Below are 27,117 nucleotides of genomic sequence, written 5' to 3'. Positions count from 1 at the left end.
AGAAGTTGACCTTGGCGCTGCTGCTGATGCAACTCGGCCCGTTTATGGGACATCTTGCCATGTGATGCAGCTCAGAGGATGCTTCAGCGATAAAATGATTCCTTAAAGCATTTTGGTTTATAGCTATGATCACTGTTTTTTAAGTTGATATAGAAATTTAGTTACTACATTTAGTTACTAAAATCAAGCCAAGTTAGGCTTGTGAAGCATATCCTGATTACGCATTTTTAGTCAGTATTTAAAAACAAAATCACCTATACTGTCCCTTTAGAAAAAGTAAGTCATCATCTTAGCATTTCTAACAAAATATGCAATAATCAGTTGAAAATGTGGGCTACCTTCCTAAACTACTTATTTCTTGCCTCATATTTTTATTCTTTGACTGCTTGTTTCAAAGGAAAATTAAACAAAAATATATTTTATTAATTAAAACAAACAAAAAACATTTGTCCCCCTAAATCAATGTTTTGCACAAAATATTGATTTGCAGCTTCCAGTCTTTTGGAATAAGTCTATTAACGTTTCACACTTGAAACCAGTTTTAATCCATTAGTAATATTGCATAAGCTCAGTCAGTTGGGTTGAATCCACAGATTTTCAGTTGGACAAAATATTTTGCTTTTAAGTTGGCTTTTACAAGACATGTCAATGATTTTAACTAGAACCGTTCCATTATGGGTCTGACTGCATATTTAGGGTTGTTGTCCTGCTATAAGCTAAATTTCCTTCCTACTTTCCAGTCTGTTGCATAAACTACCATGTTTTCTTGTAGGACTGGGCTGCTTTTAACTCAGTTTTTCTTCAGATCAACTGTGCCCACGTTTCATGTTACTGTTAAAGCACTCCCCCAATTTCCTTTCTTTAAAGCATGCATCACTTTTTCCATTTCAGATTCATGTGCTCCTTTGTATTGTACCTCATAAAACCCCAATAAAATAACAATAAATTTAAGGTTGTGGTTGTAATGTGAAAAAAAAAAAATATATATATATATAAATCCTGTAGAACCAGGATTTCATTTCCAGCTTGAGTTAAACTTTTTCTCATTTTGGAAACATAAAACATGTCACTTAGTCCTCATCGCTAAAGCTTTCACAGCCTTTTCATGCCACAAACTGAACTTTTTTGAGTTCACTCCAGTACCTTTTAACTGATTTTTTTAATTAACTTACTTTTCTGAGGCCTCACATATGTTTACTACAAGTGATTAGTTTTTCTTCTACACTTATTTTGCTGCAAATAAAAGAATAAAAACTCAAATAACACGGAATAAAAAATGGGTAAAATCAATCGTCCTAACAGTTTTCCAATCCGAATATGAAGCAGATCTAAGCACCTGCTGGTAAAAAATAAATACACAAAGAAAGAAAACACATTTTCACAGTAACAGTATTTTATTTAAGCTTCATATTAAGCTTATGGGATGAGAAAAGAAACAATGAACAATTTGCCTTCAAATTCTTCCAGCAAAAGTCCCTGATTGCCGTTGCTCATCCCATTTCTGAACCTGTAAAACAAGTAAGGGAAATCTGGTGAGGCAATCAAAATACAAACAGATGAAAATATCACATTGATAGAAGAAAAAAAATCCCAAAATATTTACTTTTGAAATCTTAAATTTGGATTCATTAATTTTATTTAAAGTACATCTATATCTATCATATAACAGATCGTCTTGACTTGGCAGGCTCAAATGGTAAAAGAGAACAAAGTGCTTGGGATACGTAACTCTGCAAAAGATGTCTCTTGTAACAAAAAGCATTCAGGCAGTTAATTTTATGAAGATGAAACAAAATCCTGTGATTCCTGTTGGATTAGTAACAAAACTTTAAGTTGGTTGCTGCAAATGTTTAACACTAATACTTATTTGTATTTTCTTCTGTTAATCCATATCATAGCACACATACCCAGGCAATGGGGCAGAGACTCTTGTATACCCTGCGGTACCACTCACAAGGAGTCGTCTTCTGATTTTTAGCAGACAGAACTTTCTTACATCTGTGGTAATCTGATGAGGAAATGTGAAAGCAGTAAAAAAAACCTTTCAGTTAAGAAGCAGAAGGTAAACAGTTGTGGTAATTTGTATTATTGAGGACCTCTGAAACTTTAATCTTTCCCCAGTTTTAATTGTGCATATTTACCCTACGCTAAAACCACAATATGTAAATGTATGACTCAATAAATTTAGCACAATCTGAAACATTTTTGATCTGAAAAAAATGCTCTAGCATGGATGCACAAATGATGTCCTATATATATTTACAGTTTTACACAAAAGATGTCACAAAACCCAAAAAAGCTTGAAGAAATCTAGCTTCAAAAAAATGTAAGAAATTGTAATATGCCATTTGTTCTGCATAGAGAAGACTATTTCTCATCAGTTCTGTTGTGGGTAGTTATTAAATAGAAATGCCAAAGTTTTATTATTGATATTATTGGTAAAATTTTCTGTGATTGAAAGTCCAGAATGTAAACTACAGGTTCATATATGTGTTGAAAGTGACAGTAAAACAGCACCAGGTCTCATCAGGGAACATTTAGCTGCTTCCAAAGGTTTCATTGAAGAAGCTTTACTATCGGTCTAAAATGGAGCCAGCATTTTATTCATGCTCCAACAGCTCCATCTCTCCTCTCCTTTGTAGAGCATCTCTGCCCCAGAAATATAACAAATTATGTAACCTACATTTCTGTGAGCTGTATCTTGACTTGAGGCAGGATTTCCCTCCAATATTATAAGAAGTGATATTTTAATATCAAAGAGTTACATTTTTATCTTTTTTTTTTTTTTTTTAATCAAATACTTTGTGTGTGCTAAAATGACTAAATTATAATACAAATAGTAGTTGCTTATAATACAGCTGGGATATCTAGTTTTATATACTGTTACCCAACAGTGTAAATTCCAAGTGTAAACAGGAAGAGACATCAACACACTGAACTAAAGCTTGTTTTTTTTTCATTCGTAAAAAAATTTAATCCTATCACAAAATAAAAACATAAAGTACCTGAGAAAACATGCTAGTGATCCTAAATGGATGTAATAAAACAAAGCACACTGTCTTGCTTACCTAAGTAGTTCTGGTAGCAGTTCCGGGTCTGGTTGGTGTTGGGGAACCGGGCATCAAAAGGAGCTGTCCTGTAGTTCTTAATCTTCTCTTCAAAATTGCCAGACATTTTCAGCCTCTGGATGAAAATGCCACAAGTTAAACAGCATGGTAATAAGAAGAATAATGTATTTGGATTACATGACAGGCAAAATGCAATCAATGCAAATTAGGAAGATAATTTCTGGCATATGGGGCAAGCTCTTAATGTCAAATAATATTAAACCTATGCTTATTTTTCAGATTGAAATCAAATCAAACCAATTTAGACCTAAAACGAATGCATGAATGAAATTAACGTAAGTGAATTTGTGCTGTCTTCGCAACACGTGATCACGGCGAACAACTACACAACACGCAAGGCTTGCTTTTCTTAACTGAAGATCTTTCAGTTAAGATTTTTGTGGATAAATGGATTTAGCTAAATTAGAAGCAAATACAAATCTCAATGCTACACTCAAAACGTTTTTGTAACTGTAATATAACAGAAACAAAAATACGTTACTAGCTAATACACTCATCTTAATGATACACTCAGACTGTCTTTTTTAACTGAAATACAACAGAAAAACTACATTACTAGCAAGTATACATATGGCATCTCTACACTCAAAAATTATGTACACTGTTCTATATTTTATCAACCAAAGAAAAAACATCACAAGCCCACGTATATTTCAAACACATAAATACTTACGAAGACGAAAGTTTTCTAACGTAAGAAGCGTATAAAGTGCACTCAGGGTGTTCACGAGCCGTTTACTTTCTACTAACCGCCTAAATTCTTGTTGACAAGGTTACCGGAGAAATTCAATTTGCTGCTAAGAGCTCTCACTCGGTCATGTTTCTGCCAAAATGACAAAGACAGTTTGTAATACAGATGTTCCACTCTGTTCAAATTTCAAACCCCACATTTCTTGAACCATTCTTATCATGAATTTAGTCTTACAATTTTCTACCTATGAATTTATTTACTGGATTATTAAAACGCTTTTCATACAAGAAACTGAGATTTATATTGCCCTCTGCAAAGAATACAGTTATATGTACGCACCGTTCTCTAGAGAGAAAATGACACATTTTGTAATTTATATAAAGCTGTGTTATTATTTAAGTGACATTTAAAAAATAATAACAATAATAAAACAGTGGAACAAAATTGCTAAAGACACTCCGCCGGATTCTAAATCTGTCCATTACTTTTGGTCTACTTGATAAATTTAGTAAATTATGGTTAAACCTGGTCACCAGCAGTCACTAATCTCTTCAAACAAGTAAATTCTACTATTTCACGTAGCATTTACACAAAGAACACATTCTTATATAATTAAATCCATTCGCTGGTGGTATTTCTAAATAACAAAGTTAATTCTAAATTGTTTTTCTTTTAAAAAAAAATAACATTTACCTTCTCAAATAATCTCAGCTCTAATCCCCGCTTTATCTTTCTGCTCAGCAACCGAAATAACTCATAAAGCATGCTGGGAAACGGAGTCTGTAAGAAGTACTTCTCAGTGCAGCACTGCCATCTACTGGACAAACAGAGAATGTACACATAGACTACGGAAATAAAAGTTTGAGAGTATTGAAGATAGCCAGTTTAAGTAAAAAAAAAATTTAATATTGATATACCAATTTATTAACAGTTATTTTAATCAGACAGAGACTAATAGTTTCACAAACATGCCACAATTTCAGTCAACAAATCAAAAAGAATAAATTTTCTTTATTTAGATTACAATGTCGTTAATGTCAATTTAAATTTAAAAGAGCCTTCGACATTTTATGGCAGTTATAATTGGAAAATTTTATTTGTAATATTTTTTTCAGCCAAAAGATACAATTCAGAGATACAATATGAAGAATAAGAATTTTAAACTATGAAAATCATAAAGGAAAAAAAAAACTTTGAGGACAAATTACAAATAAAATCCACCATTAAAAAAAAAGAAGTAGAAAGTATAAGTAGGGTTTAAGCAAGTGCACAAAATGAGTGAGTAACAAAAAACATCTTAGAAAAAAAGTCACTGTTCTCTAATTAGTCCTATAAACATGATCCTAATATTTGCTTATAGCTTTTAGGGATTTTCTACATCTTTATACAGCGACAGAAAAAGTGGGAAAACATGCCTGATCCCTAATATATATATTTTTTCTATGTTAAACCATATTAATATACAAGAGAAAAGATTTAGGAGGTAAATTTAAAATAAATAAATTAATAATAATAATAATAATAATAATAATAATAATAATAATAAGTCATTGACTTTGGTCACTGTAGTGAAGCTTGTCTGCGCTCACAGATTCTCCTCAGCTGACCAGAACACCCGGAGCTGAACCAGCTCTTCCTGTAGTTGTCTCCTGGTGTGAGTCGACCGCAGAGCACCTTCCTCTCTCCTGTGACGTCTGGCTCATGTTCCCAAAACCTGCAGAGACAAAATAAATTAAAAAAAATCATTATATAACATTATCCGCCTCTACTTCAACATATCTCACTCATATTGTTGCTCAGGTAGTTTGCTAGTATCTTCTATCCCCCAAGATGTTAGTTATGTTTACTAAGATGCAAGTATAATTGGATAAAACAGATGTTTGAATTTCTTTCATATTGGACATCCAGATTATGATTTTTAGTAATTCCTATTTTTAAGTCTATGCGCTGCAACACAAACAATTAAAAAGAATGTGCTGCTGGTAGTCATATTTAAATCCACCAGAAGACAAACAAATCATAATATTTACTTCAATGATATACAAAAAAAATGTGCGCCCAAAATTATTCAGATTTTTTTTAAGTTCCTGGGAAGTCAAATAAATAATTTATCCTGGACTGCAGAACATTACATCTCTGATAAAATGAGCTCAACAGAGTCTTCACTTCCTGCAATCAATCAAGAAGATTCACCTGCCAACCAACACCCTCAGCACATACTGTCGATGCCCCATAGGGAGCATATTGACCAGTAGATTTCTGTATGGTTTGTCAGCTGCACATTTGCAGACTGGAAGGCTCCTGAGAGAGTGGTGAGGACAGAAGAGGAAATTACAGAGACTGCATGTTGCACATGCAACATGCAACTGCTTGTTGCATGTGGTTAAAAGTGTCAGAAATTGTACACATCTACTTCAGGTTCAGTTCTTGGTGCTGCAGCATGAAATGCAGAGTAGCCAGCATATGCAACATCTCCATATCTCAAACCATGAGACTTCCATACTGTAAAAGTGTATAGTTTTGTTGTCAGGATGTCGACAACTAAGGGTAATAATTTCTGTGTAATAATTAAATGCAACAATCCAGTTGCATTCTGCAATGCCTGCTGTATTGCCATTGTATGTACACCATTACTTTTCTCTCTGCTATCCTCTGTTCAGTTTAGTTTTTATATATTTTAAGTGTCATGCTTTAATGGAAGTTTGTTCATGTGTGCACTTGTAGTGAATATTCTGAATGACAGTAAAATATCTAGAATCTGATGAAACCTAGAACTTTCAACTGTCTGCTTGGAAGAAACAACGTCTTTTTAATTAAATGATAAACTAAACTACCATCCTTTCTCTCTGTAGCTGTGTAACCTGACAGGTTGTCCTTAAACATGTGATCAAACTGTCACAGGCTTAAAAAGAGCTGCTGGCTTCTAACCTCTCATGCCCTTCTTCCACCCCTCCGCCTCTTCAGCCCTGTCTTTACACTCACTGTGGTCCGTTCTCCAGCGGGGTGCCGTCACTCCACTGCCAGGTCCCGTCCACAGCGCTGCTTCTCAGACCGAGCCAGTATGAGTCTCCCTGGCTCCGGCTCTGGGCCATTTTAAATAGAAACTCCTGAGAATAAAGTTGATAACATCAGGGTCAAATTAATTTTCTTCAGTAGTTCTGCTTTAACTTGACTTTTGATAATAAATTCTGGATGTAATCTGTGTTACATGAGCTGTAAATTTAATGAAAGACTAAACCTCCAATGACCTTAAGCTGCCTCCGCTCCTTTTAGTCGTTGTAAAGCTATTCTTAACCAAACTCACTGCTGCTGCTATGCATGTATATGTGCATGGCTATATATGCACAGGTTGAACCTGTGCATATATAAACTCTAGAACATCTTATTGCACAGAAACCCCAAATATGTGCAGAAGATGCATAAAATGCCAACAGAGCTCCAATAACCCACTTATAAAAATACATGAAAAGATGTTTAAGCGGTGAAACCCGAGATGGTTTCCATTGAATTTTTGACTGAATGCAACTAAATCTTTTTTTTTTTTAAGAGAGAGAGAGAGGCAGAGAGAGAGAGAGAGATATGTCTGATCACCTGCTCCTCCTCTGTCTTGATTGTAGCCACAGCGCCTCCCAGTGACATGCAGAGGTACTGACTACTGATCCAGTCAGCTCTATCCTCACTAAAGTAGAAACATTTCTCTCCTTGAAGTGTCCAGTCAGTCAAACATGGTCTGCACTTTCTCTCTGTTTGAAATGTTAAAATCCCAGAGAGGAAAAAAGCATTAGAAATTGTCATAAGCTGCTTTAAACCCTTTTTGTCAGAAGTTTTCCATGGATTTCTAATACTGCCGTTGTGAAATCATCTCATTTTGACCCCTGCTCCATCTAGAATGTCCTTTAAATTCACCTTTTCAAAACATAGCATTGCAATATTTTATCTTTGACATAATTATTGACTACTTATGCTTATATTTGGCATTTTATATTAAATATTAAATATTTATATTAAAAGTTCACATCAAAGTTAGGTAGACACACGCCTTTCAGTTCCTCACTGAAATTTTCTTTTTAAATTAACTCTTCAAAATGTGAAAAAATGTGAAATACCTGAACATTTTTCATGAAAATCAAAACAGAGCTTGAAGAATTTACAAGGACATCTAAGAAAACACATTTTGTTCAACTTTATTAGTTCTGTTAATTTAGCCTAAGGCAGTCTGTCAGGCCCTTGCTGGTATGTGTTGCCTTCTAGCCAAATGAAAAAGTCCATTTTTAATTCTGAACTTCAGCTTAAAATCACATCTCCAACAGTTTTTTTTTTTTTTTTTTTTTTTTAACAAAGTGAATTTTTAAGAATTTTGAAGCTTGAACACAAACTCACCACCAGTGGAAGAGTTGTTGATGGGACAGTACTGGTTCAGAGCAGGATACTGGGCGAACAGGAGGTGATGGGACTGGTTCAGCTTCTCCAGCCTGTTTGTCAGTTCTTGCAGTTTATTTTCTTGCAGAGATGACTGAGACTGAGAAGTCAACATAATCTGAACCACTGTGGGATCACACACATTTTTTTCATTTTTTCTTTATTCAGCGAGTTTTTTGAATTTACATTGTTGTTAGTAGATTGTTAGAAGGAATACATATATGTGATAAAAAATTACATTTCTTTTAATGTTTCATCACAACATGTCCTTCTGTTCTCAATTTTATATTGCAGTGCTCTGTTAACTGTTTCTTGCACATTTTATCAACATCTGTTTAACTTAAAATTTCAGTACCTTGAATGTCATCTGAAACTTTTATTTATAAAACAGTTTGAGAACAATGGATCCCTGTTTCTACTTTACACTAATATGTAGAATCCTGACAAAATAATTTACTGTATAACCCCAGGGGTCTTTGACTAACAGAAAACTGATGTAAATAAAATGGCGTAGCTGTCACACTCAGCTAAACATTAGAATAGTCTCTCAAAATGCTTTGCAACAACATCAGTTGAACACGAAATTAGGATTTGTCTTCTAGAGTAATGTTTTCATTAAGATTGTACTCCAGAGGGGTTTTAGAGACTTACACTGATGATCACATATGCTCTTCTGTTTGCATTTCTATATTATAGTCACTGTTGCAGATGTAAGACGGCATACTCACAGCAGAGAGTCTGCAGCAGAGTCACGATGGTGAGCAGGAAGCAGAGCAGAGATAAGTAATGAGCCAACTGTCTGTGGTCACTGAATGAAGCTAAAAGACAAAAGCCCAAACAAAAGTATGAGCTAATTCCCCACCATCAGCTCAGCAGTGCAGATACATATATTTTTAACCTACACTCAAGCTATATTGATAGTTTTGACTTGAATTTTGAGAAGTATTGGAGTGAAATGCATTCATATGGAACAAGATACAGACTACAATAAGAACATGTGTTACTGTCTCTCTAAGAAATATCAACATAGACCTTCTCATTTTGACTTTGAAAAGAAAATCATTTTAAAATGTGTACTAAAATGAACCTATCAGCATGGCCGCACACTAATGTTTTCCTTTCATATAATTTACTAAAAAAACCCCACAGCTTTCATTGTTACCTAAAAACAGCCCTTAACTTCAAAGCAGAAGAAGCTCAGAAATGAAATTATTAGAAAAAATAACTAAATGAACAATGAGTTCACAGTGAGGTTTTAAAACCCACTTGACATAGTTAATACATTTTGATGCAAAATAACTGATTTTTCAAGTACGGGAAGAATCCACTTGAACACTTGATCTTTTCTGAATGTGAAAAGTCATTAGTGTTTTGGGAAAAACAAAAACTATAAAAAGGCTTTCATGCAATCACACCATTTAAAGAAAGAAAAAAAACTGAATTACCTTTTTCTTGGGCGGCTTTAGTTGTTTCTCCTTCCAGCAGAGTTAATCCATTGCTTACTCCCATTATGATCTCGTCATATGCAAGTTAGATTTCACTCTTTTGCTCCATTAAAACATAACTTTTCTATTTAAGCTAGCTTTCCAAAGCTTGTTAACCACTGAAAAGCTCAAAAGCTCCTACAACCAACAAGCACAAAAGAGAGGATCAAGAGTCTGACTCAGTGTCACGTATGAATACCAAATTAATGGCTCTCCAACTGTCTGTAAAGTAAAAGTGAATGTGATAGTCAAATAACTCTGACAGGACCCAAGCCACCATCTTCCCCTTCTTTCAGAGAATATCTAGGAATGTGCAACCTCTAGTGGCTGCAATAGGAATTAAAAATGTATATTCTTTAACAATGCTAAGAAAGTTTTAGTTAAAATATTTAGTTTTATTTATTAACATTTTTTTCGTGTGTCTCCACAATACCCCTTAAACTGGCAACAAACATGGCCTTTAAAGAAACATAGATCTAACACTGAACAAGATGTTAGTGCTGCCCTTGATTTTCTGAGATTTTATTGCCTAAATGTTTCAATAACCTGTATGCATTAACTAACTTGCGGGCTGAAATGCTCTTACTGATGCTCATCCTGGAGTTGCTGCATCAAACCAGGGTGCACAGTGGAGTTGTTGTTTGCACTGTTGCCTCACAGCAAGACCATGTTGACCTTGAATGTTTTCCTTCTGCATTTGTGTTTTCCTGGGTACTCCAGCTTCCTTCCACCATCCAAAACACTGATTAAGTTAAGATGGTTTCCCTAAATTTCACCTATATGTCTGTGTGTTGCCCTCTGGTTAGCTTGTGACCTGTACAGGGTGAAAAATGTCAGTTTATCATTGATCATTTGCTCCAGTCCCCCTTAAACCACATGAGACCAAGCACAGAAACTTAATAAAAGGATAGATGCATCCAGGTATTAAATCCCATTTATTTGTAGTTTTAAACTCCAATCCATTTTGGGTGAGAAGCTGAGATGCTTTGTGGAAAGTGTTTTATTTCTTTTCAAGATTAAACTTGTCATTTTCCTCTAGAATTGATGCAAGGTATATTTTTAAGTTCTTGTGGTGGCTGAGCAATATTTTAAACAACAGCTCATTTCACCACATACTTTGAATTTAAAATGTATACACCTTTTTTTGTTTTCTGTTTTTGAACTTGGCCTTCAATATGATGAGGGCACTGTCTACGTAATAGGAAAATTACTCATTTTACATCATCTTAGACTTAGACCCATTGATGCAACCCATGATATAACCAAAATGTTTAGTTTTGTTTGTATCAATTTTTGACCATAACACCTGAGTGCCACTGCTGAAATCAAAGCTCATTAGACTAGGTATTCATTTCTTCCAATCTTTTACTGGTGAGCCTTTGCAAATTATAGCTTCACTGACCTGTTCTTAGGTGCATATGAGCATTATTGTTGGTTTTAATAGTTTAATATGGTAAAGCCAGCTAAAGCAGACAGTGTCTCTGACTAGCAGTCAACTTCAATCATCCCACAATTTTATTTAGCAAGCAAATTATCACAGATAGAAACTTTGCAGAAGCTCACTTCAGTCTGGACTAACTCTTCAAACACCAAATAACTTTTGACTTTTCGTACTTTTGTAAAAGAGGCTAACATCACTAAGACTCATGAACTGCCTGGGTACACTATGTCCTCTACAGGACGATACAGAAATGTTATTTTAAATTGTTTTATTCAAAATTGGTGTATATTTACAAACATTTTCCAGATTTATTATTCATAATCTTCCTCCTTCAAGTTTTACAAATCTGTATGTATTTTTGGCTCACACTTGAGGGAGGGACTGTTTTGAACTATAACACGTTATAGACAAACACAGGAATGAACAAAACAAATGCTATCAAAATGCTGGAATATACAGCAAAGGCGAAAATAAGCAGATCTTGTGTTAATGATGATGATGCTACCATTGTTCTACATATTGAGTTAAGAGCTTGCAAACATTTCTCTGCAGTACATATATGTAGTCTAAGTGACGAAAACAAAGAAAAAAGTTTGAAAGAGGTGTAACACACATTTGGCCCACTATTTATCACAGAAAAAACAGGAACAACATTTCAAAGTGCTTCATACTTTGGCATACAAAAAAGATTTAGCAGATGTTTAAAACTAAAATGTTTTTTAAAATGCTGTAGTTAATATCCCTTTTTAACACAGAGACCGGTCAAAGCAATAAAGCCTGACTTAAAGCCGAACTTAGACTGATTTCAACAATTTGTTACAGAAGATATGCTCCAAAAACAAAATGAGGTAAGTAAAGATTAGGAAAGTGCTATGTTTTTTTTTTATTTATTTATTTTACTTATTTACAATGTAACAAATACAGTCATAAAGTATTTTAATCAATGGAAAGAGACAATCTATTATTATGTACATGTAGAAAAAGGGGAAAAAAAAGAACTGAAGGTACAAGCTGCTACCATGGGATCAGCAATACTCTTTCACTTCTTCAGCTCTTCTGAGCATGTGCAACTGCAAATGTGTTGGCATGTCTGCCGTTGCCTTAAGGTTTGAGCTGGTTGGAAATAGGCAGGATCAGGTCAGATGTTCACAGGTAAATCCTAACATAAGCCGCCAGTTGATGAGGAGACGTTGGCTTCACAGCGCTGACACGTTGCAGGCCGGTTTACCTGCTTTGATGCTGTTGGGTGGCTTGAAGCCATAGCATGTCACACCTGACATCGAACCATCTCACTGTTATGCAACAACCCTTCGACAGCGGTCAATTGAAAAGCATTTTGAGTTCTGTGTTGTCAACATGCATAATTTGGTGCAACACATAACCCATCCATTTTATTTTTTTTCAATTGTATTTGTTTTTCTTCCAAAAACCTGCGTTATTTTCAATATGAAATACTAATATAATGTATACAAGTTAACATTATCGAGTAATGCTATAAAAACGCCAGGTTTGACCTGCAAAAGAAACACATCCTGTGACAACATCAGTCCTGCTGAGGAGCTGATGAGGCTTTTACTCCTGTCCCTTTTACTCTCTTTTTCACCCTTTTTTACTGTTTGTGATGATTGCAGCAAGCTCGTCAATAGCATCCAGCAACTTCTGTCGCTGTTCTGCTGAAAGGAAATCCAATTATGTGTGTTGAATCTATCAGAGCAGCCGCAGTCGTGACCATACAGGCAGTAAATCCAGAGCGCTGCGCTCTTGGGAGCTTTCAAAGCAGTTCTGCTGAGAACATGGAAGTGAGCGCGTAGGTGGAGACGACAGGAAGATTATATTTCTCCACTCCCCATCCATTTTTGACACATGCATTTAATCGTATAATCCTACTGCTTTGCCTGTGAGAATTCAATGTTTCTCTTTAGTGACAAGGCTCAAAAGGAAGCTCAGTCAGCCCTCCATGAAGTTCCAATTGCTCTTCAGACCACGACAGGACGTCACCAACGAGGTGGCTTCCACATGTTGCTTGGGTGTGAATCTCATTGGCTGTCAAGACTCTGGACCAGAACTGGAGATCTGACAACTCTCCCAAGAAAGACTGAGTGATGTCAAAGCGACCTCCCATTGTGTCCTGTGGTGTGGAGGAGAAGGCACATAAATAAATAAAACTCCAAAGAGGAGGTACAGATTAACAAGTTCAATAATACTTATAGCAAACGTCTCACCTGCTCCTGACCCAACATAAAGATCCCTCCTGGTTTTATGGGATTCCAGGCTGACAGGTTCTGTCCGGAACCTTTCTTCACTCCATCCTGGTAAGCCTCCCAAACGCCGTCACGTGTTGACCATGTCACGCACACATGATGCCACTTTCCATCTGTCAAACTTATTGGTACTGTCACCGCCTATAAACCAGGAAAGAAGGAAAGGGTAGAAAAAAATACACAAAAATCTGTTATTTAAACTAAAACTGAAGACTTTTAAAGTGCCGTCTTCACAAACGCCTGCTACGTCCTGTCAATAACTCTGACCCAAACGGTTTATCAGTTTCATTCATTTTTACTAGTGTGGTGGATATCTTGAAATGCAACATGATAAAATAAATGAATAAAATAGGTCAATTTGTGGACACCATGTCCAACATCCCTACATCTGTTGGACATGGTGAACTGTTTTTGAGAAATTATTTTATTACGTTGATATTCCACTAGGCTCAAGCTGGTCACAAATATCAAGTTATGCCACATTTTTAAAGCTGTAGTTTCAAAGCAGATTAAAATTTTCACCCCATTCCTGTGATTTAAAGCCAGGGCAGAGGAATTGCCGGACTAACTAGAGTTTTTTTCTAGCTGTATGTAGCAGCAAGTTATAAAATAATGCCTCCTGACCCCCACACCTATAACTACCCAAATAAAGCTTGTTCACTTATTTTCCCTTGCCAATAAAAAACAGAAATTTGGTTATTTGGATTTTTCTTTTCTCTTAAGAAAACCATAGATCACCAGAGTGCCACCTATCTCTTTTAGCAGCAATAGGGGGAAAATAAACTTTTCTGTTTAGAACTAGCAATAAATATTTACAATAGCGTTTTAAATTTCTGCATAAATACCACAATACGAAGATAAAACAGATCAGCAAGCGATGGACCTCAACATGTGTTGCTGTGCACTGACGATAAACTAAATGAAAAAGGGTATCACACACACAGTATGTGCATAAAGAAAGAAGTTTTCAAGTGTTTGAAAATATATATCTGGAAGTAAAATTGTCAAAATTAAAGATGCACTACTCATTAGTCTTTTAATTTTAATTTTGTTTTATTAGTCCCTTTAGAAAGCTATGAGCAGCATTTGTAATGAAGCCAAGAGCAGCCTGGGTATTTAAACAGATACCCTGATTAATTAACCCGTCAGTGTCAGCTTACTGTACTCTCAGCAATATCCTATAAAGAGCAGACTGGCAAAAATGGTTAATATTCTGAACAATAAGCCTTTCATGTGAACAGTGAAGAAGATCACCTCAACTCGACAAATTATTTTAAACCTTGCTAACTGAATTCATGGTCTTAAGTGGGTCATTAATAGTTTTGGTCATGACTGTGCATGTGACTCACAGACAGCAAACATGATAGTTTTATCTTCCTGGTCTCTCCGACAGACAATTAGGTCAGTCAGTACAAGACTATAACAGGATTAATTGCTTTGCTTATTTGTTTGTTGTGATCACCCAGTACTGGGGCAGGGAAGGGACATAGTCAACCATCTATTTTCCATTCAAAAGGAAAAAACGTAAAGGATTTTCAGAGAAAAAAGATTAGGGGATTAGCAGTATAATGAAATCTTAGTAGGTCATTCATTTGTATGTAGGTTAGTGTCAGGCGAACCTAGATATCCACAACTAATTCCCTGGAGAAACAGAATATATACAATTAGATTTACAAACCTCTCTTCATAAGAAAATCCGAAAAAGCCTGGGCATTTTTTAAAATACAACATAAATAATACATGAAGTAAATAAGTTGATGTTATTGTTTAGATTAGTATTGAAGTTTTTTACGAGGAACGGGAAACATTTGGGTAAATCGACTAAACACGTTTGACTGTCGGGAAAAGTAGTACAGGAATGTTCCTTTAAGAAGTCAACCCTGTTGCCCACTTTCTTCAGCTGGTCATTTATTTTATAATTGTAAAAATATATATTTCTGTATATTCACTATCATTTTTTAAAATTATGCCTGAACAAGTGTATAAGAAGGCATGACCTCATATAAGATTTTGGTTAAATGCTTATGTGTGCTTAAACCACATTTTTGTAGTATCAGTTTCTGCCATATCTGATGGTAGATGTTTTTGTACATGTGACCATGTTACAATGTTTTCACCTTGTCATTAATGAGAAGTTCCATTGGGTTGCTGCCCCACTCCATTAGCACCAGCTCGTTAGCTTGCCCAGGCACGGCGTAGGAAATGGGTGTTCCGAGGCCAGAACCTTCCCCTGGCTTCAGCCACAGACAGATGGTCAGGGCGAAGATCTCATTGACCACTGATCGCTTCATCCTGGCATACATGTAGTTGGTCCTCATGGGAAACTCAAGCAGGAAAGCACTTGGACTCTTAAGCTTCTTTTGGTTTCCTGGTAAGATTGGGAGAAAAGATTGGATTAATTCCAGTCAATCTAAAGATCAAACATAGTCTGCACTTTTCTCTCACACACACAAAAAAAACACCTTTGGCCATTAGCAGGCTAGAGATTTTCAGTGGAATTCCTTTCCATAGCTTAGTTTTAACTGTTGTTGGTTTTTGTTAACTACAAAAGTTGAATAATTGTTTTAACACACTATACATGACTTGAGATGATTTAGGAGGCACATTAAACATAGTCATAAGTAGAAATAGATGATGTCTATCTCTTCTTATGCATAATTTAATCCAAGTCATGACTGGTGACAGTTTATTAAATGTAAACAAATAACATTAAGAATAAAACAACCATATAAAATGACAAAAGTAGCTGTAGCTAACTGACCAAAGTAGGGCTTCTAGCTTAAAGTGTAAGGTTTAAGAAGTAAATCATAATTTAAGGTGTTATACCAGTGTTTCTCAGCTCTGTTCCACAAGGCACTCTCTCTTTACATTTCCCTCCTTTAACACACATGATTCAGATGATTGCAGTTCAGCAAAGCCTGTTTATCAGCCATCAATTAAAATTAAGTGTCATGAAGCAGCGAAACATCTAAAACATGTACGGCAGTGTGTGCCGTGGGGACGAGGATTAGGAAACCTGTCAACACTGGCTAATAGTACCTAGTGCTTCCTTGTGTAACTCCCACATGTTAATATAAACTACTGACAACTCCACAAAGGACCGAGGAAACATAGGAGTAAATATACAGGGACTGGTGAATGCCAATGCCTGTAAGAGGGCAGTTTAGTGGGAGACATGTCAGAAGTCAGAGATGAAGGCAGGCGCCAGTCGTTTCAACTGTTTCATACTTTTCCACTATTCCACAGACTCCACTGAATAATACCTATTACCACAAGGCCTCGTGAAGTTATTTGTTGTTTTATTAGGACCTCTAATCTGCCACATTTCAACACCGATGAGTGGCTCAAATGGGGATCAGAACAGTAACAAATGGAAACATTATGTATATGGAATATTTGTTAAATATAGAGTTAAAGGTAAGCTGCAGGATATTTGAGTATTTATGTGAAGATGTAACTTTGATGAATAATCTAAAATACCTAATTACCAATAGCAACTGATTCATATAAATGTTTGGTCAGAACATGTGTGGGTGTGTGCGCTTACCATGGTCATTGTGATGTAGTTGGCTGAGAACTGTTTCCAGCTTGCTGTGTCCAGGGCCCCGCAGACTCGTTTCCTTGCTAGTGTAAGGAAGGCGCCTGGGCGGGTGCTCCCCTTCGTGGTTGTGCTCATGGTCCTCAGTGTCATGGTGAGTACCATGGTGATCATCGTGGTGGTCACCATGGTGATCATCGTGGTGGTCATCATGATGTCCAGGTCCATGGAGAGAATCATGGTGGCCATGATAGCTATCATGGCCACCATGATGGTCACTATGGTGGTCATTATGATGGTCATTGTGGTGGCTGCTGTGATGGTCGTCATGGTGACCATAGTGACGACCATGATGCCAGCCATATTGAGGGTCAAAATGGCGACTGTGATGGTTGCTGTGATGGTTGTATCTATGGCTACCGTGGTGGCTGCTGTGATGGTCTCCATGGTGACCACTGCTATGGTGGCTATCATGGTGGCTATCGTCAGGATGGCCACCATTGTGACTAGAATGGTGGTCATCATGGTGGCTGCCGTTGTGGTTGTCATTATGTGAGTCGTCATGGTGATCAGCATGGTGGTCATTATGGTGGTCTCTGTAGTAACTGTGCAGCTGTTCTTCTAGAGCATTGATCTTCCGCTGGAGGAGTTCTCTCAGGGAGCTTGAGTAGGAACTGGAGGAGTTTCTTGCCTGGAGATAAAAATATACATAGTATTATAAACTGCTCTATCATCTCATACCTGAGGTCTGAGTTTTAATCGAAACAATGAAATCAAGTTTTAAATAGCATTTTTATTTCTATTGCAATAATATCCTAATGGAGTAGTACTAAAAATGTTTAGCAAGATATTTCTTAAATTTCAAAGCACTTTCAACCCCTGCCTTCATTAGCTTTCATTCCCTCTCCCCGTTGCTTGTTCTCATCTTCCTCACCGGCAAATCCGGCTTTGTTTCCTGCCAACACACGCCACAGTTAGTAGCCTTATCAAGAAGGATGAAGGTAATTGAAGGTGAGGCTGGCTAGCGCCCTTCGGTGCATGACCAGGGGCTAGTGGTGTAGACATCTTGTTAGAGGAGGGAGTCTCTAAAAGACAGGTTTGCTTTGACTAGGAGCAAATATGTCTTTGTACTTATTTTCTGAATTGGGAAGATAAGAATATTTAATCACATTTTGATTGTTTTCTAAAGAAAATAGATAATATATATAATCTATTTAATGACCTTTATATCTCATTCACTTGAAGTATGCTTAAAATAAGTTGAGAAGAGACCAGTTAACACTTAAAGATCTACTTTTAAAAACCACAATAACTGTAAAACTGTTTTAAAAATCTGTGCAGTTGTTATATTGTTCCATCTGCACAATTGTTGTCCCTGATTTATGTTGTTCTGGTTCATCATTACCTGTAGGCTATCCCAGCTTTCACAAAGTCACAAGACACCACAGAAAGGCTGTGACAACATTTCACAGGTTGTTGAAATGTTTACAGTTCTAACTATAACAATTTTTAAATGTCTTTTTCATTTACTCTGATTGGAATGACAGTAGTAAGAAACACCCCATAGGCACTTCTGATGTTTGTATACCTTAAGTGTTTGGTCCATTTAAAACGGTGGTGTCTAATGTTTGTCCTCGAGAGTGGGTATGCTGCATGTTTTAGTTCTTTTATCTGATTCAACACTTGTGAATCAAATCACTGCCTCTGCACAACTTTGTGGCATGCTCAGGTACAGCTGAGCCATTTCAATCAGCTGTGTTGGAATAGAGACATCTAAAAATAGGAGGACTGGAGCTGGAGCCCCATTAAAACAAACTCTGGTTCCTTCCCCCATTTGGTTTTGTTTTTTAACTTGGATATAAACACAGAAATTGCACTGGGGTGCGTAACGTACCAAGACTGTTGGGAGGGTGTAGTCTGAGTACGATTACAAATGAAATCCAGAGAGATTTGTTTAGTGTGCTATCCAACCTCAACACAACTCAGGTACCAGATGCATGCTACAACCTCAATTCGCATGCCTTCTTGTATCCGGGTATGCATTGCATTGTCGGATGTTGTAGAGTAAACAAACAAAGGCTGCAAGTCTTTTCTGCCAATACCAAATCCCTTTGCAACTTTCAAGATTTCAAGAAACCACACCACCAGAAGAAGGTGAAAGTTAAAATAAGTTGATTTGAAACAATGTAAACAAAACACAGGTGTCAAAATGCCCCCACAAAACGCCAAGATGAGAAACAACATGCATGTTTCTGCTGTTTGATTTAGATACTGCACGGTTGGAAAGATTAGCAGCATTGTTGGATTCCCACAAGAAGACTCTAGCTTGACTCTCGGTGAGGTTCTTCCTGTAAACAATTTATGTTTTTTCCCTGTGCATGGATGATAAACTTAAGCACTTTGAATAGCAAGGCTAACATAAATATCCAAAAATACAAAAGTTTCAGTGACACTTCAAAACCATGACATGGCAACCCATTAACAACATTTTGGTAACAGTTTAGAATTAAGGTCAAAGTGAACATTGAAAAAGTCTGAAATTAATTTTGCTTCACTCACCTGCAAGTTCTCCAGCCTCTCTTTCAACGTCTGTAGCGTCTTTCCAGTCTGTTCTGGCGAAAAAGAGTTGTGTTTGCTATATGACGAGCCCTTTTGGTGGTGGAGGTCTGACCTGTGGCTGCCATGGGAGGAGTGATGATCACTGCCATGATGTGCTGAGGGCCCATGGTGCAGTGATGATGGCCCATGATGGCTGCCATGATGTCCAAGGTGCTCATCATGGTGGCTGTTATGATTGTCATGATGGCTGCCATGGTGCGTGTCATGATTGTCTTGGTAACCATGGTGGCTTTCGTGATGACCAATGCTGTGGTGACCACCAAACCCTTCACACAATGTGAGTTTGGCAGTCAGTTCTCTGATGGTCTCCCTCTGGTCCAGGATTGTTTCCTTCTGCCTTACAAGGCTTTCACGAAGGTGCAAAATGGTGGCTTTTGCCTCATCTGACATTATGCCTCGATGATTGCCAGTGCTGTGGTCATTCCCATGACTGCTACTACTTGGTCCATGGGGCACAGAGGGTGGTGAATAACAGCTGGGATCTGCTTCTGGGGGAACGGGAGTACAGACAAATTTGGGACTAATTCCATAGTCATATTCTATGGTGCCCACAGCAGCAGCACATGACAAAAAGTAATAAAAAATCAGAGAATGTAGGGGAAAAAGAGGCAGGAGTGGTCCACACTTTTGCTCATACCTCACAGGTGAAGGCATGAGGCTCAGAAGGCTGTTGTCTCTGGCCATGTTTTGTTAGAATGAATGTAGTCCCTTGATAAATGACAGTTTCCCCAAAAATTAGCTTTACTTTGAAGAACACCATGAATGGATGTCATTTGTATTGGATGTAGGTGTTTTGTAGCATCTCATTTCAACAGATTCACTTGAGACATAATTTCCTCTTGAATGATAAAAAAACAAATATAAGTAACGCAAATGCCAAGAGAGCAAGGAAGTGATCTAGAAATGAACAAAGGTCGCTGCCAAACTGTTTATCTTTTTGCCCTTAAGTTAACCTATTCGAATCAGACAAAGTCTCTTGGCTCCATGGCAAATCAACAGGCTGTGAGAACTTGGCTGATGTATTGTGAAAGGTTCTTCCACCCACTCGAGGACGTGGTGTTGGGCCAGTGCCAGGCAAGTGATCAGTCTTGGCTCCTGTGACTTCCTGTGCTTGACAGCTCAGTGTAATCCATTTAACTTCAGCTTCTAAACACCAGATCCTGGAGTAACATTTCCTGTTGCACAGACAGAGAACGAGGTAAGAAAAAAAAACAGTCTGGGCAAATGAAAGCATATTGAAACAAAACCATTAATTGATGCAAACTGCTAAATTTTATAAGATGTTTTGTTGAAATATGTTCTTCATTTAATAAATGATGACTTTACCTTATTACCAACAGAGATCCCACTAAACAATCATAACATCTGCTGAGTCTTAAAGAAAAAGTATAAGCTACATTTATATCCACTGACAATCTAAAATCACAATTCCATTTATTGTCTCTTCTAAATGTCATGTACTAATTTACAACCATTATAGAACTTTATTCATTTTTCTGTTGAAATTTGTGTTAACATCTAGTTTGAGCTCCATCCAAATATCAGTTTTTGACTACTAATAGATTTCTTTTATACCTTGATACTCACATATCTTCCACAAATAGAGGTTTTGAAATATATATTTTTGCTTAACTTAGAGAGGGGGGAAAAATTTGAAGAGACGGGGACTGTTTTATGCCTAATTTAAGAAGAAAATAACTTTAAGGTATTAAAAGCACAATTTGAGTGAGTTCTACTAAATTTACAGAAGTGGAACAAAAGTGAATGTTTTCATTTCTAAAACAACTTAAGGATGTTTGTGAGGCTTGCCAAAGAGTGTGATGCAAAGCCAAGAAATAAGGTTTCAGAACACATAAGCTGTTGTTCCTTTTAAGCTCCTTATCCTTATAGCCAATCACCAGTTTAAACACCCACTGAGACCATGGACATTTGAGTCTGATGTCATGCCTTTATGTGACTTTGAAAAAAAAAGAGGTTTTGAAATATAAACAAACTAACTAATTCCAGTTTGTTGCTGCGCTACTGTGAAAATTTATGTTTGAACAGATGTTGGTTTGAAGTTTTGGTAGTAGCATTTGAGCAGTAAAAAAAAAAAATTCCCATGACATTTAAGTAGTCATCAAAATAAATGGATAAACTTTCAATAACATAACACTCAACAAAGCTGTTAGTCATGTAGCACTTAGAGCTGACCTGCATAAAAATATTACAACATGGCTTTTTATTGGTCATCCTGTCTCTGCTAGTATGCATGCATATACATCCCTAAGTAAGAGATCGCTGCATTTTCCTTTTCGACAGGCTCCATACATAGTAAAACCTGAGATGACGTTACAGTAGAACTAGCAGCCAACATCCTGGTGCCTGGACTGTCTATCCTGAATTTGAGGTACAACTCTGAGCTAAAGTCTGAGATGGCAATAGCAACACTAAACAATATTGCAGTAAGTTACCATGGATACGCAAGCTGGTGAGGGAAATTGCAGTCCAAACAGTCACATGGATTTCTTAGGGAACTCCTGCTGCTTTTATGCATTTTGCTGCATATGAAATCACAATAAACAACTTCTAGCTTGACCCGGAAAGGCATGACATCTTTTTTTTCCTCTTCAGACAGTAGATTGGCTACCTTTGAGTGAGTGATAAAAAGATTTAGCAACAACATGAGGGACTTAACCTGACAACAAGCCATACTTAAAGACAACATTAAGGGAGCTTTAAAGACATGATACTTCTCAACGACACGTGGCAGCACATGGATGCCCTCCAAGCAAAGATCTGTTTCTTTTTCTTCACAAGAATACAATAAAACACAATGTGAATAATAATAAATAAATAAAAAACCTAACAAAAAATGAAATAATCAAATTTCAAAACAAATACCTCTTCAGTGGCAAAGAGGTAAAATTATCAATAATAATAAGACATCCTAGAACAGTGTTTGGTTTAATTGCAGAAAATAAAGTATCTTTTCACAAAACACTAACATTGTTCCTTTCAGAAAACATTCCATGACTTTCATAAAAGTCATGTTTTGAATATCTGGTGATTTGAATGTAACCCGCATCTCCCTCAATAACAGCTGGAGGAAAACAACAGATTCCCTCCCAGGCCCTACTGTCAGTTTTTTGTGGTAATATAAAAAAAACACACATAAAAAACAAACAGACTATTGTTCTGTTTTGTGAACACTAGGAATATATTTTCTGCATGTCTCGTCATAAGTGATCACAAAGTGCCTAATGTTTCTTTTTTGTTTTGTTTTGTCTTGATTTTTTGAGATTTTTAAATGATGGTCAACTTTGAAAGTGTTATTTCATTGTCACACTAGTATGTATGAAAGATGTTTAGAACTTGTGATTAACCAGGCTTAGGAATAGATTGAAATATATGTGTTTTATTTTAAAGCTAAAGAAAGTTCTTTACACAGCTTTAGGAAAGATTTCTTAGAAGTTGTTGACATACAGTGTCATTCTCAGTGCCAGTTTAGCTTTTTAAGACAGCGCTAGACACCCAGTTGCCTTATAAGTGTACATGTACACAGGGTCCTGACCTGTCTGAGGCTAAAAGATGCTTTGCCTCTTCCTGTGCAGACTTTGACCTCGTGCTTTGCACGACTCAACCCTCCCCATTAGGTTCTCTGGCTGCATGGTTAACTTTAACAGGAACATGAGTTATACCTCATCTTGATCAGCAACTGCAAATATAACCACGACTGGTGGTGCTCAGATTTTTTTAATGTTCTTTCAACTTTATTTGTAAATTTCTCTTTTCTGAAATTAGCTATTTCGGTTTAAATATTTTTCTAATTTTTTACCTAAATAAAAATAACTACTGACATTTTTTGCCATTATATTAGTAAAAGATTCTCTTCTAATTTAGAGTAACTTGAAAGCTAATTAATATGGTAATGAAATGTTGTTTTATATAATATTCTACCAATGCAAATGTTTTCTCTTTATATCTAAACAGTAAAGTGATGGTTTGGTAAGTGAAAATATACCTGCTCTTAAAGCAGGTATATAAAAAAAAGGTAAATTATCCTTTTAAAATAAAACCCTATTTTATTTTTCTGAGCAACATATGACGACTCTTTAGAGGCCGATACCTCAATAACCCTCACTTTAAAAATAAGAAAGAATATTACAAGATCCAAATTTTTGAAGCCTCAACAACATAGTCTGATAATCTTTTCACAATGTGTGTTTTCATTTGGCCAAAGAGAACCACGTTCCATATAAATGCATACGTCCAATAAACTGTTTGGTTTGTAACTTGTGTCCTCACTGCATGATGAGCATTTTTGAGTTGTTTTCTGTGACTATTTGCCCAGTAAAGTTATGAAAGTAGAAGCGGGCATTTAGGTAAACTTTCACAAAGGCTAAAAGTTTTATCTATAGTCAAAACAATCTTTGTACTATACTGAAGAAATCAAAGGTTATGAGGTTAATAAAATTAACATTTAGGCAGTGTTGACCTTCAAAAATTAGGTCTTCCTTGATGGGAAAAGTGGAAACTGGTTAAAACAACACTTTTTTGAGTAATCTTTAACTGGATTGAAATACTTTGTGACAAATGTATCAGATCACCAAAACAATGGACTCCCAGTATTCATGGGCCTGTGAATAGCTAAAATCCTCAAAAACTTGAAGGGGGCGCGCATCGACTTTTTGGGGGGCAAAATGAATGTACGTAGCTGAAAATAGACACCAACATCGGTAGCCTACAAGGAATTTGTTAAGCTTAAGGTTCTGTATTGATATTAGCTAGTCATCTTTTAGCTAACATTACCTGCATCCAACAGCTTCACTCAACTCAGTCGGTTAGTTTGGAGGGAAAAACTGTGAAAAGTTATTTGCGTTTTGCTGGTTTGCTGCCGTGATTCTAACACAAACCTACGTAGCTCCGCCCAGCAGCAGCAGGTCTCCTTCACAGGTGTAAACCCAGCGCGAGCCGTAGCGCTCATGTTACGTTTAAAGGCGGCTCGGAAAAACAGGTTACAACATGTTAACGGATTAAACAGTTTTAACTGCTGGTAAAAGTGACAGAAGACACAAATATGGGAAGTGTGGAAGCCTCTACTGTATCAAATTGACATAGGAATAACAGAGAGTTGGCCATTCTAAGGTAAAAACCCAGCGCATACAGTGTTCAAATTTAGGTTTTTTTTTTCATCCAGACGGCTTCCCGCCCCCCCCATGCAATGACACGGCGCCCCCCCCTAGGGGGCCCGCCCCACAGGTTGGGAACCTCTGCACTAAACCATGAAAGGGTTTGGGCCCACTGTGTTATGCAAGGTTTCTAGCAACATAGTACAAAAATTTATCTTTCAGGCTTTTTTCAGAAGTCTGAAAAAAGCAGGCTAAAGAATCTAAAGAGCCATTAATAAATAAGTTTGTAATAAAGATATTTTGTGTTTCAACATCAGTTCCAACAAATCAGAAATTTCCATTTTTTGCAAAATTATATTTATATATTAATTGTTGTCACACTTGACCTCACTGTGAACTGTGCCCGGATTATTGATTTTGTTAGTTTCTGAACAATCTTGCATTTAAGGCAAATGACATGAAAAATGGTTAACAGTGATAAAGTGTTGAGGAGAAATAACTCAGTTCAAATGATAATGTTTTCTCTGAGTTTATTTCATGAGAGCTGGCCTCTCACGCGAGTCAACAGGTGCACTTCACACCTGAAAAGGGACTGGATCATCCTTACAATTTGCTTGGCTTTTTTAATCTGTCTCCTGCCCGTGAAGAAGAGTCAAGCTAAAGTCCCAGAGCTGCACGTGGCTTCAACCTCATCAGTGATGCACTGACCCAAGAACTCAAGGACTCAAAGATAGATCAAACTTATAAAAAATAATAATCGTAATAATGTCTCGTTGGCTCTGCTTTACGTATTGATATTTCAAATAAATAAATGGTAAAAATTAAATTAATTTGATGTCTTTTTACTGTAAGGTTATGCCAAGTGTCCTTTTAGGCATTGTGCTTTCCTTGCTAGAATTGTGAATTATGTTTTTAGCATATCTTATTGTTTATTTAAAATTAGCTAAAATAACAACACTTTTTTTGAGTAACAACACAACACTAGGAATATCAAACACTCAAGTTCAACATCACAAATCAAATACATCAATTAGAATCACAGTTAAGATAATCAAGATTAAAAACTTGATTATCTTAACTTTTCTCTGGATACTTTATTTTGCAGTAAAGATTTTTTCTTCTTTACATAAGAAAAATAAGCCAGCAAATAAGTGAATGCAGGTACTGCATTATTTTGTATTTTGTATGGAAAAAATCCAGTACCAATAAAATTTACAATTGTCAGTTTATTAAATGTATATTGGGAGATTTAAGGCAGTAAACTAAAAAAATCACAAGTTTGTATAATTCTATATTTATCCAGTTATTTGAGGTTGTGTGAAATTTGCAGCGCATGACCTCAAACTAATCAAACTATTACAAAACAAAGGACAGAGGTGTTCTTTCAAGAAAATCATAGAATTTAATAACATACCAAAATGTTGTTTATTATCGATTTCCTATAATTTATTAGCATATCAGGAGTTGTTGGTCAAAAAAATCTGTAAGAAATGATTTTAAAAAATTCACAATGATCAAATTACTAAATATTGTTGCAATTAAAAGGAAAACTGATTTGAGTTAAACCAACACATTGGTGAGACATTCAGCCAAGTTTTTTAGCGCATTTAAAGGGAAACTTAAGAGTTACTTTTACTAACCGTCACTGTCTTTATATACACATTTATAGCTCAGCTATCCAAGTTTGTCTTGAAAGGACACATAGAAAAAAATATGTAATTTGTTCCTCCAAACTGGCTGGATTCGCTTTCCTTCAAAAAAACTGGGATTGTTAGTCTTGCAGAGTTCAATACATGAAAACTATGAACTTGAGCCTCAAGCCTAGCTATCCTGACCTACAACTGTTTGTAAACCATTAAATCCCAAGAAAACTCTGAAAACTATATACTTTTCCTTTAAACTTCAGATAATCTAAACAAATGAAAATGATCTCAGACTGTGGCAGAATTATTTCCATATTTTTTTCTTTGGGATGACAACCTTTCGCTGTGGGTAAAAGGTTAGATTCAATCAAGTATTTATCTGTTTTGTGCAGAAAACAGCAACTTAGTTATTCAAGAAAGAAACAAAGTTTTCTTACCTGCCTGTAGTTTTGAAGTCCCTGAGCTTGTTAGTCCATTCAGCTCAGTGATCAGCTTGAGGAGGATTGGCTTTAGGTGGATAATTTTAACTCGCTCTCCCTCTCTCTCTTTCTCTCTCTCCTTGATTGATGCAGAGTAACCTGAGGATATAGCTCTCAGTTATGAGAAGGGCAGTCAGAGTGTTCAGTGTGTTTAATTTCTGCTTTATTTTGTGTCTGCTCCTTTTCATCGTCTTCTTTGCTGTCAGTCTGTGTAGTTTCACTTGTTTTATGCAAATTATGTTTGATATGATGTGAGTCATATCAAACTAACAATCTGTCTTGAAAGACTTTTTCAAGACAGAT

General features: G+C 36.3%; 3 protein-coding genes across 4 annotated transcripts; all 3 read right to left on the bottom strand.

The window, feature by feature from the left end:
• Positions 1–1,375: 1,375 nt before the first annotated feature.
• On the bottom strand, positions 1,376–4,615 carry LOC106952214 (cytochrome c oxidase subunit 6B1-like). Of its 2 annotated transcripts, none has more exons than XM_015040199.1 (4): positions 4,513–4,615; positions 3,069–3,183; positions 1,908–2,008; positions 1,376–1,507 (listed from the first exon to the last, which is right to left on the bottom strand). In XM_015040199.1, exons 1-4 carry the CDS (start codon positions 4,582–4,584, stop codon positions 1,454–1,456), a joined length of 342 nt encoding a protein of 113 aa, XP_014895685.1. In that variant the 5' UTR covers positions 4,585–4,615; the 3' UTR covers positions 1,376–1,453. The 2 variants fall into 2 exon arrangements, with proteins under 2 accessions (XP_014895685.1, XP_014895686.1); XM_015040200.1 differs by lacking the exon at positions 4,513–4,615 and adding an exon at positions 3,802–3,910.
• Positions 4,616–4,810: 195 nt separating this feature from the next.
• Positions 4,811–9,966, bottom strand: LOC106952212 (C-type lectin domain family 1 member A-like). The gene is made up of 6 exons (XM_015040198.1): positions 9,684–9,966; positions 8,967–9,056; positions 8,200–8,364; positions 7,411–7,562; positions 6,802–6,926; positions 4,811–5,533 (listed from the first exon to the last, which is right to left on the bottom strand). The coding sequence occupies exons 1-6, from the start codon at positions 9,745–9,747 to the stop codon at positions 5,380–5,382; spliced, it is 750 nt and encodes a 249-aa protein (XP_014895684.1). The 5' UTR covers positions 9,748–9,966; the 3' UTR covers positions 4,811–5,379.
• A 1,450-nt stretch (positions 9,967–11,416) lies between these two features.
• On the bottom strand, positions 11,417–26,895 carry LOC106952217 (neuronal pentraxin-1). Its single transcript, XM_015040201.1, has 6 exons — positions 26,773–26,895; positions 19,522–20,756; positions 16,972–17,653; positions 15,542–15,792; positions 13,386–13,565; positions 11,417–13,291 (listed from the first exon to the last, which is right to left on the bottom strand). Exons 2-6 carry the CDS (start codon positions 20,263–20,265, stop codon positions 13,082–13,084), a joined length of 2,067 nt encoding a protein of 688 aa, XP_014895687.1. The 5' UTR covers positions 20,266–20,756; positions 26,773–26,895; the 3' UTR covers positions 11,417–13,081.
• Between the last annotated feature and the right edge of the window lie 222 nt (positions 26,896–27,117).

The sequence above is a fragment of the Poecilia latipinna genome, unplaced genomic scaffold (assembly GCF_001443285.1).
Source record: "Poecilia latipinna isolate Pla-1442-1.1 unplaced genomic scaffold, P_latipinna-1.0 Scaffold500, whole genome shotgun sequence".
Taxonomy (NCBI): Eukaryota; Metazoa; Chordata; class Actinopteri; order Cyprinodontiformes; family Poeciliidae; genus Poecilia; species Poecilia latipinna.
The sequence above is the reverse complement of the archived record's forward strand: the minus strand, read 5'-3'. Positions and strand labels throughout refer to the sequence as shown.